At 35.5% G+C, this 14,193-nt stretch overlaps 1 protein-coding gene across 2 annotated transcripts in view; it reads right to left on the bottom strand.

Annotated features, from left to right (window-relative positions):
* Positions 1–14,193, bottom strand: part of RABGAP1L (RAB GTPase activating protein 1 like) — a 674,356-nt gene that overhangs the window by 579,997 nt on the left and 80,166 nt on the right. For both annotated transcript variants that reach the window (XM_077763327.1, XM_077763328.1), the window contains exon 10: positions 2,633–2,774. In XM_077763327.1, coding sequence (XP_077619453.1) covers positions 2,633–2,774 — 142 coding nt within the window. The remainder of the gene's footprint in view (positions 1–2,632; positions 2,775–14,193) is intronic.

Raw genomic sequence — 14,193 nt, forward strand, 5'->3', positions numbered from 1 at the left:
TTTTTGTTCTCTCCCAATTCTAGTTCCATATATTTTTCATTTCTAAAGTGAATGGCATTTTTATAAGACATTACCTGAAATCTTATGTTCAAATTACTTTCTGGTAGATGCTTGCCACACTTGTTTATTCTTCTTCTTGAGCATATAACTCGATTATATTCCCAAACAGTCCTGTGGTTTTTGTTTACCAAAAAAGAATATGTTTCTAGGTCTGGCCCAAAATTTTCCTGCAGGTGATCTCTGGTCTTGTGCTTTTTATGCTGGCTGGGAAGGAGATGACCACAACAATGTTTCTGGGAGTCTTGTCTAGAATATAGTGGAGTCACACAATGGAAGTAAGGGCTGAACTCTGTGATCAAGAGAACACTATGGAAGGGCACCTGGGTGGCTCAGTCAGTTGGGCGTCCAACTTCGGCTCAGGTCATGATTTCACGGTTTGTGGGTTCGGGCCCCACTTTGGGCTCTGTGCTGACAACTAGCTCAGATCCTGAAGCCTGTCTTCAGATTCTGTGTCTCCCTCTCTCTCTGACTCATGCTGTCTCTCTCTCTCTCTAATGTTAAATAAAACATTTAAAAAATTTTAAAAAAATAAAAAAGAGAGAGAGAGAACACTATGGAAATGATGTTGCATGACTCCAATGCTAGGATATGAAAGGCACTGCAGTTTCCACTTTGGTCTCCTGAATGACCATCTGGGAAGCCATTATCCCAAAAAGACACTCAAGAAGCCCCTGTGGGGAGGCCTATGTGGAGAGGAAGCAAAGCTGCTTGCCAACCACCAGCATCATTTTGGTAATGTGTGGATGAGCCCCCTTCTGCCCCACCCAGTTAAGTCTTCAGATGATTACAGCCCCAGACAACACTTAACTCTTCATAAGAAACTCTTGGCCCACACAAATTACTCCCTAATTTCTGACCTTCGGAAACCATAAGAGATAATAAGTGGTTTTGTTTTTAAGTCAAAAAAAAAAAAAAAAGAACTCTAAACTACCTCCAACATAAAAAAATTTAAATGGATCACAGACAAATCATTAAGGAAAAAAACTGACAAGTTAGACTTCATGAAACTTAAACTCCTGCTCTCCAAACGACACTGTTCATAAAATGAAAAAGCACACTACAGAATGGGACAAAATATTTTTAAAACCTATCTAACGATAGACTTTTATCAGAGAAAGAGAGAAATGAAATCTTAAAAATCAATCAGAAAACAAATAAACCAATTCAAAAATGGGCAACAGATCTGAACAGACTGTTCACAAGGAAGATACACAAATGGCATATATCATATGAAAAGATGAACAACATGAGGAGTCATTTGGGAAATTCAAATTAATATCACTAGGGACCATTATTCTCCCACTAGAATAGCTAAAATTTTAAAGGTTGACCATGCCAAATGTTGATAAGGATATGGAATTCAATGAACTATACAATTAAAATGGGTACATTTGGGGTACCTGGCTGGCTCAGTCAGTAGGGCATGTGACTCTTGATCTTGGGGGTTGCAAATTCAAGTCCTGTGTTGGGTGTAGAGAGTACTTAAAAATAAAATCTTTAAAATAATAAATAAACTGGGTACATTCTATTGCATGTAAAGTATACCTTCATAAAGTTTTATTAAACACTTAGAATAATGTCTGGCATGTAATAAACACTCAATAAATATTAGCCAAAAATAACTAGTATTTGTGTGGCAAGGAATGATTTCATAGAAAGACTGAGAAATTCTAAGATGCTTTTTGCAAAGGTGATATAAATTCAGAAATATATTTTTAATAAACCCTACCCTGTAAGCAGATAATTTTTTAAATGTCCATTTATTTATTTTGACAGTGAGTGTGTATGTGCACATACTCACATGCACACAAGCAGGGGAGGAGCAAAGAGTAACAGAGAGAGAGAATACCAGGCAGGCTCTGTGCTGTCAACGCAGAACCCAACACAGGGCTCGATCTCATGAACGATGAGATCATGACCTGAGCAGAAATCAAGAGTCAAATGCTTAACTAACTAAGCCACCCAGGTGGTTTGTAAGCAGATAATTTAAGAGCTTAAAGTAAAGATCTTCCATTTAGTTCCAATTTCTATTAAAAGAATATTGAGCACAGAGCCAATGAAGTGTGACTCTTGTGAGGTTGGTCAGCATCTCTTAGAAGCATCCACATAGTAAACAGAGCAGATATCATGCTGTTTCAAACAAGTGAGTAGCAAAATGATAAGGCAATAACAAAAAACAAGTCAGAATTAAATAAATGTCAAACGAGTATAGGACATAACATATCACTAGAATTCTAAAAACAATTGAGAGAAGTTGAAACTTCTCATTAAACACTTCAAAAGTATCCAAAATGAAATAGGAAGCAAAATAGCAAAGTGAGGCTGTCAAATTTAAATAGTTGCATAAGTGGAACTGGGAACTATGCAACCAAGGAACCAAAGGACCAAAATCTCTTCTGCATCTAGCAAAATCTAGCCTAAGAGCAGTAAAAGCTAGGAATAATCAGCATTCTTCCTCTCCGTCACACACACACACACACACACACACACACACACACACACACACACCTGTGAGGGTTATAAATAAAGCAGCTATACAGACAGAGACAATTGAATAAGTGTCACTTCTTACCCTCTTCTGCTTCATCCTCCTGTGGTGACATTGGACCCCCTCCACTAGTGGGAGTGACTGGCTCCTCCTTCTCAGACTGTCGCTGCAGACTTACTACCTCATATATTGCATCTCCAGCATTGGTATGGCCTTTTCCCTCATACTGAGAAAGATATAAACATATGTTTCAATATTAGAAATTTGAAAGAAACACTGAAAGATAGTATTTCAATGTTCATTAGAGCTGAAATTAGGAAGAGCATGTCATGTTTGATCTACACCATGCCTGAAGTAAAAATTTTTTAAATATGTTGGTCTCCACATGATATTCTAAATGCATTATTCTTCTAGTAGTATTTTAACCAATGTAAGTTAATAACCACTTTGGGAGAAATTTTCTTTTTAACAAAAGAAACCCTGAAATACCACAGATTCTAGGGCAGATAGATAAGTAATGCTAAATTTCTAGGACTGACTAGCTCACACTGAGATAAAGGGGTATCAGCTACATCCATCAAGTAATTCATGGAAGTAAAAAATTTTTACCTTATAAAAAGTGAAAAGAGAAACAAGGAAACGAAAAACAAGTGGTAGACCTAAATTCAAACACATCTATAACTGTATTAAACATAAATGACCTAAACATAGCAATTAAAAAACAAAGATTGTCAGACTGACAATTGACACAATTGTATCCTATATATTAAAAAAAAGAAAAACTTTAAATGTAAGAATATAGGTAAGTTAAAGTAAAATGGGGGAAGAAAATATACCATGAAAAGACTAATAAGAAAACAGAAGAAACTACATCAATATAAGATAAAGTAGACTACCACGCAAGAAAAAAGTCACTAGGAATAAAGAAGGTGATTGAACAGTGTTAAAAGGATCAGTTTAACAAGAACACAAACGCATCTCATAAGTAAATTCACCTAACAACTGGGCCTCAAATATATAAAGAAAGGATGGAGGCACTCAGCTGGCTCCATTGAGCTGGCTCTTCAGCTGGAAGAATAAACAATTCTTGACCTCAGGATTATAAATTCAAGCCCCACATTGTTTGTCGAGTTTACTTAAATAAATAAAATCTTTTAAAAACTGATGGAAATAAAGGAGATGGACAAACCCACATTTATAATTAGAGAATTCACATTCCTCTCACAATAATAAAAAAAAGTAGATAAAAACACATCAAGGTTATAGAAGAATTAAATATGAACAATAGGACCTAACATTTATAGACCACTGCATATAACAAAGGCAGAATATACATTCTTTTCAAATGTGCACAGAACATTCAACAAGACAAACCATTTCCTGGGTTATAACACAATCTGTAAGAAAGTTTTTTCAACTGAGTTATAAAAAATGTTTAGTGAGCATAATACAATTAAACTAGAATCAACAAGGGAAATATATCTGAAATATCTCCAAATACTTAAAAATAAAGTAACACACTTCCAACTAATCCATGGATCAAAGTCAAAGAGAAAATGTTCAAATTATAAAATATCCTGAACACAACAAAAATGAAAATAAAACAAATCAAAATTAATGGAATACATCAAACAAGTGGGTATAGAGAGATTTAGAGCTACAAATGCTTATATTACAAAAGAAACACCCTAAAATCAACAATCTAACTTTCCACATTAAGAAACAGGAAAAAAATGCAAAGTAACCCAAAGCAAGTAGAAACAAGGAAATAAACAGAACAGCACAAATCAATAAAAACCCAAAGACAGTTCTTAGCAAAGATCAATAAAATTATAATCCTCTAGCTAAACTGAACAAGCAAAAAAGAAAGAAGTTACAAATTGCTGATAACCAAGGAAAAAAGAGTATATGTCACTTGTACTGACTCCATGATATAAAAAGGAATAATGCAAACAGCCCTATGCATATTTACTGGACAGCTTAGATAAAATGGGTCAATGCTCTGGAAGCCAAAAATTACCCTTATCCAAGAAGAAATACATAAGCTGAAAAATCCAGTATTAAAAAAACTGAATCTGTAAATTAAATCCTTTTTGAAAATGAAAACTTCAGACCCATATAGTTTTAATGACAAATTCTACTAAATGTTTAAAGAAGAAACAATACCAATGCTATAAGAAAAAATTCTTCAAGGAAATATATAAAAGGGATTCCTAATTCATTGTACAAGGCCATTTCTTTGATACCAAAACTAAAGAAGGTATTACAAGAAAAAAAAAGACCAATATCCCTCATAAAATAGACAAAAATCCTCCATCAAATATTAGCAAATAAAATCCAGCAACATAGTTTATACACATAGATATATATCACAACTAGTGGGGGTTTATCTGGGAAATGTAACAATAGTTCAACATTGACAACAATCAACATAATCCACCATATTCTCAAAGAAGAAAGACAAATGATAAACTAATAATGGCTTTTGAGAAAATTCAGCATTCATTCATTCATGTTAAAGACTTTCAGTAAACCAGGAATACAAGGGAATTTCCTCAACCTGATAAACAATATTTATGATAAACCTACAACCAACGACACACTTAATAGGAAAAGACTGAAAGCTTTCCTCCTAAAACTGAGAACACAACAAGGACGTACACTGTCACCATTCCCATTCAACATCATATGGAAGTCGTAGCTAGTGCAATAAAGCAAGAAAAAGAAAGAAAAGACACACAGATTGGAAAGGAAGAAGTAAAACTGTTCTTATTTACAAACAATGTAATTCCTTGTCAGGAGTCGACAAACTTTTTCTATAAAAAGCTAGATAGGAAATTTTTTTTAATAGTTTATAGTCAAGTTGGTTTCCATATAACACTCAGTGCTCATCCCCACAAGTGCCCTCTTCCATGCCCATCACCCCCTTTCCGCTCTCCACCACCCCCATCAGCCCTCAGTTTGTTCTCAGCATTCAAGAGTCTCATGGTTTGCCTCTGTCCCTCTCCCCAACTATTTCCCCTTCTTCTCCCCCATTGTCCTCCATTAATTTCCTCCTAATCCACCTATACGTGCAGACATATGGAAGCTGTCCTTCTCTGCCTGACTTATTTCGCTCAGCATAACACCCTCAAATTCCATCCATGTTGCTACAAATGACCAGATTTCATTCTTTCTCATTGTCATGTAGTATTCCATTGCTAGATAGGAAATATTTTAAGCTTTGCAAGCCATCTGGTCTCAGTCACAACTACTTAACTTTGTTGTTGTGGATAAGTGTTACAATAGTGGTAAAATATTTCATCTGCACTTAGTTTCCTATATAAGCATAATTTTCTCTACTACTATAATCTCATGTAGACCTAAACATTGTATCTACCAATTGAGTTTCAAAATCAGATTTTTTTAATAAAAATACTTTTTGTTTCCAACATTCACATATCTTTAGATAACTAAAAATCAGTCTGTCTGTATGTATAATATAAATTGTCTGGCTCATGTTAGAATTAATCATGGCACTTTGAAACACGTAAATACAAGGCAGCTGCTCAATAAATGTGGTTGACTAAAACACATTACAAAGATTCATCACACTTATGCAAATAAACTCTGTGTTTAATAGTACACTATCATCAGATGTAAAGAACAATATGCTCATATCTTTATTCAGAATCTTTAGAATGGGGTCTGGGAATGTGTTTTTTTTTTTTTAAGAGCTACAGTGATTCTGATGAAAAGCTAAACTGTGAACCACTGCCTATAAGAACTCTTGTTTTAACAAAAATGTCTAAAAAATCTGATAACAATCAGATAGGCTCACTAAGCTACAGATATATATAATAACATGAAAAAAATATTTGCAAGCAGCTTCTATTTGACTCTATACAACTGAAGGTAAAGAAAGTTCTAAATAAAAATGTTAAGTTAGTAAACCATTCACCTTCCACTCAATTTTATTTTCCCACAATCACAAAAGCACTCCAAACCTTGTTAATTTTCATCTTTATGCAATTAAAAGGTATTCCTCTTTTTCAGTTACTCTTACTTTTTTCCAGTTTTACTAAGCTATAATTGACATATAACTTTGTATAAGTTTAAGGTATATAACAATGATTTGATATACTATGTATTATATATTCTGAAATAATTTCTACAATAAGTTTAATTATTATCCATTACCTCACAAAGTTACTCATGGTTATACTAATTTATTCTACTTTGATTTAAATATGTTTAAATCAACATGCATTTCCAAAAGGAAGTTTTCCTTTTAGGCTTGTCAACTGTTAAAAAAAAAAATCAGAGGCCCAAAATGGTGTCATTTAGACCAACTTCCCAAACTAGTACTTAATACATTACTAACTGTAGTTTCAAACTTCTCCAGAAATATAGCCTTAACTGGTTAGTCCGAAATTTTTCAATCCATACCAGTGAGTCTGCCACCTGGGTCCTCTCTACCCTGTAAAGAAAGATAAGGTAACCTACATGATAGATTTAAAAACAAACAAACAAACAAACAAACAAACAAAAACTTCCTTTTTCCCTAGAAAGCAGCCTCATCTGGAACAATCCTTTTCTTTTGCTAAAAAGACTTTCTTGCCCCACCTTCCTTCTATAAAAATCTTCCATTTCTTACAACTCTTTGGAGCACTCAACTTGCTAGATGTGGTGCTACCCAATTCATGAATTGTTTAATAAAGAAAATGAGATCTTCATGTTTGCTTGGATGAATTTTATTATTTAACAGATTTGGTGGCAGTGGTGGGATCTGAAGTAAAATTCTGACACCTTCAGGGACAATGAGAAACACAGGTATGGTACCTGCAAACTCTTTGAGTTCACTGTCTTTCTCATTATTTTCAAGGGCTGTGAATAAGCAACTCTAGTCTGAGCTCTGTCTTTTTGTTTGCATTCAAGCTCCTAATCTGAATGGCTTTGCTTTAGGAGGTCAGTTTGAGCCAAGAGACAGTTATGCACAAAGCCCAACTGAGCTGGCAGTTCTGCTTAGAGCCCAGTAGAGATGCCAATTTTTCCCAGCCCAACTGAGCTGACAGAAGAAACCGCCCAGAACCAAGCCCCCAGCCCTTCAGACCACAATTCCCTGAGTAGAAAACCTCGGCAAGCCTCCACAGAATTGTCAGTGGTGTGCACAGGGCCTTCCTATGGCCAAGACACAGTATTGCTACTATATTAAGGCACATGTTTGTCATTTTGTGTAAATAAAGGTTATTGCTAATGGGATACTGGAGGCAAATAGCCACAAAAATCGGTGGGTACAGGTCAAGCATTTAAAAGCTATTAGAGCACTCGTCACTTCAAGAAGACTTCTGTGGTAGGAGCAGTTGATCACAGTTCAATTAAATTAACACTAGGTCACGTGACAATCTCCAGAAAATTTATGTGCAACAAAGTACACAGTAAAACACGCACAATCCCCAACCCCGCAGCACACAACTTTTAGGTATTAGTTTGGCTCTGAGATACTCAAAGGATCCTTACACTCTAAAGAGTTACGCACACTTGCTTATTTCATGCCTCAGAACTATAGCCCCAGAAGTTGCAGATATCTAGCAAGATGCAATGGCCATCGTGGAGAATACTCCCAATTAGACATGATATCTCATAGTAAAAAGTACAATTGAAAATAAGGGTTCCCAAATTAAAAGAACGGGACACCTATTTCAATTGGTATGAAGAAGCTTCCAAAAGGCTTCAAGATTCCAAATTTGTCTCATTTAAAGACTTATTACAAAAGGCTAATAAAAAATTTTAAACACAGGAGACAAAGCTGTTGTCCTCTAGCCTTTTTTACCTGAGTACTCAGTGTCTACTAATTTTCTGTCTGAACTGAACAGTTACCTTTTAAAATAAATAAATAACATAAAATAATTAAATTAACAAATAAATAAATAACAGTTACCTTTTAAAAAAAAAAAATCACTGGGGCTCCTGGGTGGCTCAGTTGGTTAAGTGTCCAACTTCAGCTCAGGTCATGATCTCACAGTTCATGGGTTCAAGCCCCACATTAGACTCTGTGCTAACAGCTCAGAGCCTGGAGCCTGCTTTGGATTCTGTGTTTCCCTGTTTCCCTATTTCCCTCTCTCTCTCTCTCTTTCTCTCTCTCTCTGCCCCTTCCCATTCATACTCTGTCTCTGTCTCCCCAAAATTAATAAACATTTAAAAAAATTTTAATGAATAAAAATAAAATAAAATCACCTGGGGTTACAGGGACCCTCCTCTGATATTTTCCATTTCTTGGTCAAAGATGGAGCTTCACAATGAAAACAATTTCTTAAACCAAATAAGGATCGTCAAGAGTTTGGGTTTTTTTGTTTTGTTTGTTTGTTTAAGAGATTCCCTCCTAGGCCCAGTCAAGAGAGCAAAATAAAAATTCACATTGTCCCATCCTTTCCCAAAGCCAGAACCATTAATTATTAGCAATCTCACTCTTAGGAATAACTATTTCCTTCACGGCCATCTCACCTTACATCCCAGTAACATGGCTTGGAATTTTTCCCTGCCCAGGACATGCAAGTGGTCAATTTTTTCTTTGGCTATCTTGGGGAGTGGCTCTAGCTCCTATAAAAATAGTACCTTTAACACCCTCTTTGAGGATATCCCTTGGATCCATGAGGTTGTTTGATACTTGGAGAAATCTTTACTGTTTGTTTCAGACAAAACCTGACAAGATGTTTGTAAAGGTTTATTAAATATAATCAGAAATTTGGCCTGACTGGAAAGCTGTTATCTGGGGCCTAAACAGAAATTTTTTAGGCCTTCTCCCCTATGCTAAATGTACCCAGGGGAAAAAAGGCATTCTCATAGGTTTGTCATTCCTGTGATATTATTTAGGCAACAACCAAATTCTGTAAGAAATTAGAAACAGCTAGCTGTCCTTTCTTCATAAACCAAGTCTTCACAGAACAGAGGTGTAGTTCCAGAAGCAATTCAAAGACCAAAATCCTTTTCACCAATCCCAAAACTTTCCCTATTTATCTCAAAAGGCTTATAAATACTGTAAAGTTTCTGGTCTTAAGGAAATGAAAATCCTCCTTAAAATAGTTACATTTTTCTTGGTGCATTTAAAATGTAAACACTCAGTGTTCTAACAGGTCTTCACTGAGAACTCTTTATCTAGCCAACCTCTTCAAAATGCAAACTTCAGTAATTCTTATCAAATAAAAACCAGAAGGAAAAGCCATTTAAAACTTGACTTGCCAAGGACAAACACAAATCTTAAGAATCTTCTCCACAAATATTAAAAAAAGCTTTAACCATCTATACCAATAACCTTAACTTATTCCATTTACCAGAAAACCTCAGATCTAAATTTTGTAACTATGGTTTATACTTACTTCGGCAAACCCTCTTTCCCTACTATAGAGCTGAACAGTTTAAGCCAGAAAGAGATAAGACGACTCAACTCAGGCTCTAACTAAAACCCATTGTATTTATTTCTTGTCACACTTTCTGGAGGTACTGACAAAAACATTTTGCAATGACTAGAACATTCCAACCTACAAAACAGAAAAGCCTTTATAGCAACCAAATGCCTAGAAGATCACACCCCACAGCCCCCTTCCCTGCCCAAAATCTTTAGCTGAACACTTTTGGACCCCCCACGCATGATAACACACTCTGCCCATTCTTCCTGAACCTCTTCCTAGGAAACTTAAGTGTCCATTTTGCCAGGGGAGAGGTTGGTTGGTAAGGCTTGAACCTGCCGTGCCCCAGTTGCTAGCACTCCCAACAAATGTCTCCCTTTCTCTTTTCCAAACCCTTGTCTCTTGAGTTACTGGCTTCTCTCATGACCAGTTCATTCCGGTTTATTCGGCAATGCAGTTAGCAAATCCAGTCAGGTGCCATCCTTTTGAAACTGTCCAGCCTCCATGAGATTCTTCAGGAAAGCTGGCTGAGACAGCGCACCAGAGCTCATCAATTTGTGGGGTGGACAATGCAGTTGGCTCAGGCTTATCCATTCCTTTCCTGACTTACTGGCTGTCATAGACCCTTCGGTAACACTTACTTCATGGCAGTAATTTTAAAACAAACTAACAAGGTCTGAATTTACCTGCATGTTCATGTGGGTCTATATGTGTGTTCTATATATGTTTCTACCTCTGATAAGAATTAATTTGTAGAAGACCTCCATTTAGTTTGTTTTCAAGGCAAGCACTTGTAAGAAGTGGTCATTCTAAAACTAAGAAACTAACCCTACCTTGCCTAAACAATGTGTCACTGCTAATAAATGCCTTTCTTCTTTTTTTATGCCCTCTGCTTTTAAAAACCTTTCTCAAAAAATTTTTTTCAATAAAAATAAAATAAATTTTTTAAAAAAATTTCTTATTTACCTCAGTGAAGCTCCCTTCTACTTGCAAGATGGGATGCTGTCCAACTCATGAATTGTTTAATAAAGCCAATTAGCTCTTCAAATGTACTCACCGGAATCTTTCTTAACAACATTATCTCATAGGCTAAAATATATTCTGCTCTCAATTTCTGCCGTACTCATAAAAAATGACTCGCCTATTTCCTCAAAGGGACTTCTTTTAAGCCCCACTTTGTCATTATACTGCTGTGGTCCTTCCCTTTCCTAAACCCCACAGCGTTCTACACATTATTTTCATTCAGTATTTATCATATCCTTCTTTGTAAAATGGTGATTTTTACACATTTTCTTATTAATAGAAAGTGACACAGAGATCCTTTAGGAGTAAGAATTATATTTTAAATACCTTATCCTCATTGTGACCACTACTGCAGATATTATAAATTAACTCTGAATTAACTTGACCATGGATTTGTAGTAAAATCTTTTATGTAGCTCACTAACACTAACTCAAATGTCACAAAATTTTAGAGATAGAAACAACTTCAGTAATACAGAAGTAATTAATGCAGAATTAACCTACATTCTTATTTTATAATAAGGAAACCAAGGCTTATAGAGACCAAGGGAATCCTAATATGATTTTTTGAATTCTCTCTTGAGAACAAGCCTCACTTGACATACTTATTTCATATACAAATCCAAAACACTTTTTTCATGTATCAAATTCACAACATATCTATACAGTAGTAAGTGATTCTTTTCTAATCAAATGTAAAATTCAATATGTGCTTTCAGGCCAGATGCTCCAATAACTAAATACAACTTAATTTTTTATTACTAGAGTTTTAAAACTCCATAGTAAGCAACACATTTTTTTCATAAAATCTGTTCATCACGGTTATAAGACATGCTAATATAAATTATTTAAATTATTTAAACCTTGCTAATTCTAGAACATATGCTTTGTAGCTCAAGAAATGTCAATCTGCATTAAAATATGCTGTGCTGGCCTCAAAATGTTCTGGATTTCCTAAACTAATCTAATGTAAAATAACATTTCTTAAGATTATTTTTAAAATGAGTATTATATAAGCATTTCTTTCTTTGTAACACTGTTTTTTATCTATCATTGCCTCATATTGTTCTTTCTAGCTTATCACACACATCTCCAAAATAAGCAAGAATTCAAGAACCACCCCCAACATGTTTTTACTTGCTGACTCAACTGACCTCTGGGGAACTGAACTCTGTTTTACAATAACTTCATCTAATCATCTAAATCTGCTGCTATTTTTTCCTGAAACTCTCTCCTCATAGATGCCTAATTATGAAATAAAAGATCACTGAGTTCACTGAAGTAAATGTTGCATTTTTTAAGCTCATCCCCATATGCTTTCTCATTTTCATACGTAGAATGGCTTTGCTGTTACCAACTTTCACTACATTTTGGAACTGGCACAAAGTAGAAAACATTTTTGTGAAGAGCAACACAGCTAAGAATGTTGCACAGCATTACTGTGAACAAAAGCAGTTACCTCTGTTCACAGGAAATCATTACATTTCAAAATGATGAAGAAGTGGTATTTTGAGAATAATAGTCTTTAAAAAATGAATAATACCATGGTCTTAAATGAAAGAATATCATCTGGACCTAAAGAAAGTACGGCTATGAAATAAGAAAAATTTTATTATTAAATATCAATTACATTGCTACTTCCAAGTAGCTCTATCACATTACCCTCTAGGTGGTGATACCCCTTTTTTTAATCTGTTAAATTTTTAGGGCACTAAAGAACACAAATCTTTAGATAAGAGTTATTCTTCATTCAGAGACCACTTGGTAATGCTTTCTTAAATACCACAACGCAAAGACAAGGGAGAAGAATGCTAATACTTAAGAATCTCCACTCACTGGGCTTGCCTTCCTGCTTTGCTTTAAAAATGGCTCATTACAGGGGCACCTGGGTGTCTCAGTCAGTTAAGCATCTGGCTTCAGTTCAGGTCATGATCTCACAGTTTGTGGGTTCGAGCCCCGCATCGGGCTCTGTGCTGAGAGCTAACTCAGCCTGGATGGAGCCTGTTTCAGATTCTGTGTCTCCCACTCTTCTCTGACCCTCCCCTGCTCATGCTGTCTCTCCTTCTCTCTCAGAAATAAATTTTAAAAAATAAAAATAAAAAAATTTTTTTTTTAATGACCCATTACTTTTTCTAAAAAAGAGTATATGTAATTAAGGGCTCTCTGCTTTCTGGCTTAAAATTTTTAAATAGTAATTTTTCAGAATCAATTCTTTTTATTCAACTAATAATTCCTCAAGTTTTCAATGAGGGCCTATAATAAACCAACTATTCTCATTTCAGTAACCAGAAGGCACAACTGCTTTATTCAGTTTTAGTTCTTTTATGTATTCTCATGAGAAAACACACTTTACAGTACAATAGAGAGCAAATCTGAAGATAAGTGATAGCACCTAAATGTTCCCTGTGTCTTAACAGTTCTTTAGGTTAAATACCACCAGCAGAACATAAAACTATAAAACACAAAGCAAAGCAAAACAAAAACATTACTAGAAAGGTGGTATTCCAGTCAGTTTCTTATCAAAAGTTTCCTTCCTCTAAATACCTTATGGATTATTGGATGTACAGCTTTATCTTCATTAAGAGAAAAGGGAAAAATAATAGTTCATCAAATTATTTCTTATGTAATTTATTAGAACAGCAATAGCTGACATCACTATAAAGCCATGCTAAAAAGAGGGGCACCTAAGTGGCTCAGCAGGTTGACTGTCTGACTCTTGATTTGGGCTCAGGTTATGATCCCAGAGTCATGAGATTGAGCCCAACACACGCTGGGCTCTGCACTGACTGTGGAGCCTTCTTAGAATTCTCTTCCTCTGCCCCTCTCCCCGACTAGTGCTCTCTCTCTAAAATAAAATAAAATAATATAAAGAAAACCAAGGGCCCAAAATGGCATCACTTGGGTTGAGGCCCCAAATGAGTAAACTGGGGCTAAATACCTAAACCAGTCAGCCCGGAATTTTCTGATGGGTGCCAGTGAATTAGCCAAATGGGCCCTCCATCCCCCAAAGGAAGATGAGGTCATCTGCATGATAAGACCCTCTATAAATCCCCCTAAGGGAAAGTGACCTAGCCTGAAACAATCCTTTTCTTTTGCTAATATTCTTGCCCCACTCTCCTTCCTTATAAAAACATTCCATTTTGTACAAGTGTCTGGGGCCCCCTCTCCTTGCTATATGGGGTGCTGCCCAATTCATGAATCATTTAATAAAGCCAATTATTTTGTTTTCTTTTTCAA

This window comes from Crocuta crocuta, unplaced genomic scaffold (genome assembly GCF_008692635.1).
Source record: "Crocuta crocuta isolate KB4526 unplaced genomic scaffold, BGI_CrCroc_1.0 scaffold3, whole genome shotgun sequence".
NCBI lineage: Eukaryota > Metazoa > Chordata > Mammalia > Carnivora > Hyaenidae > Crocuta > Crocuta crocuta.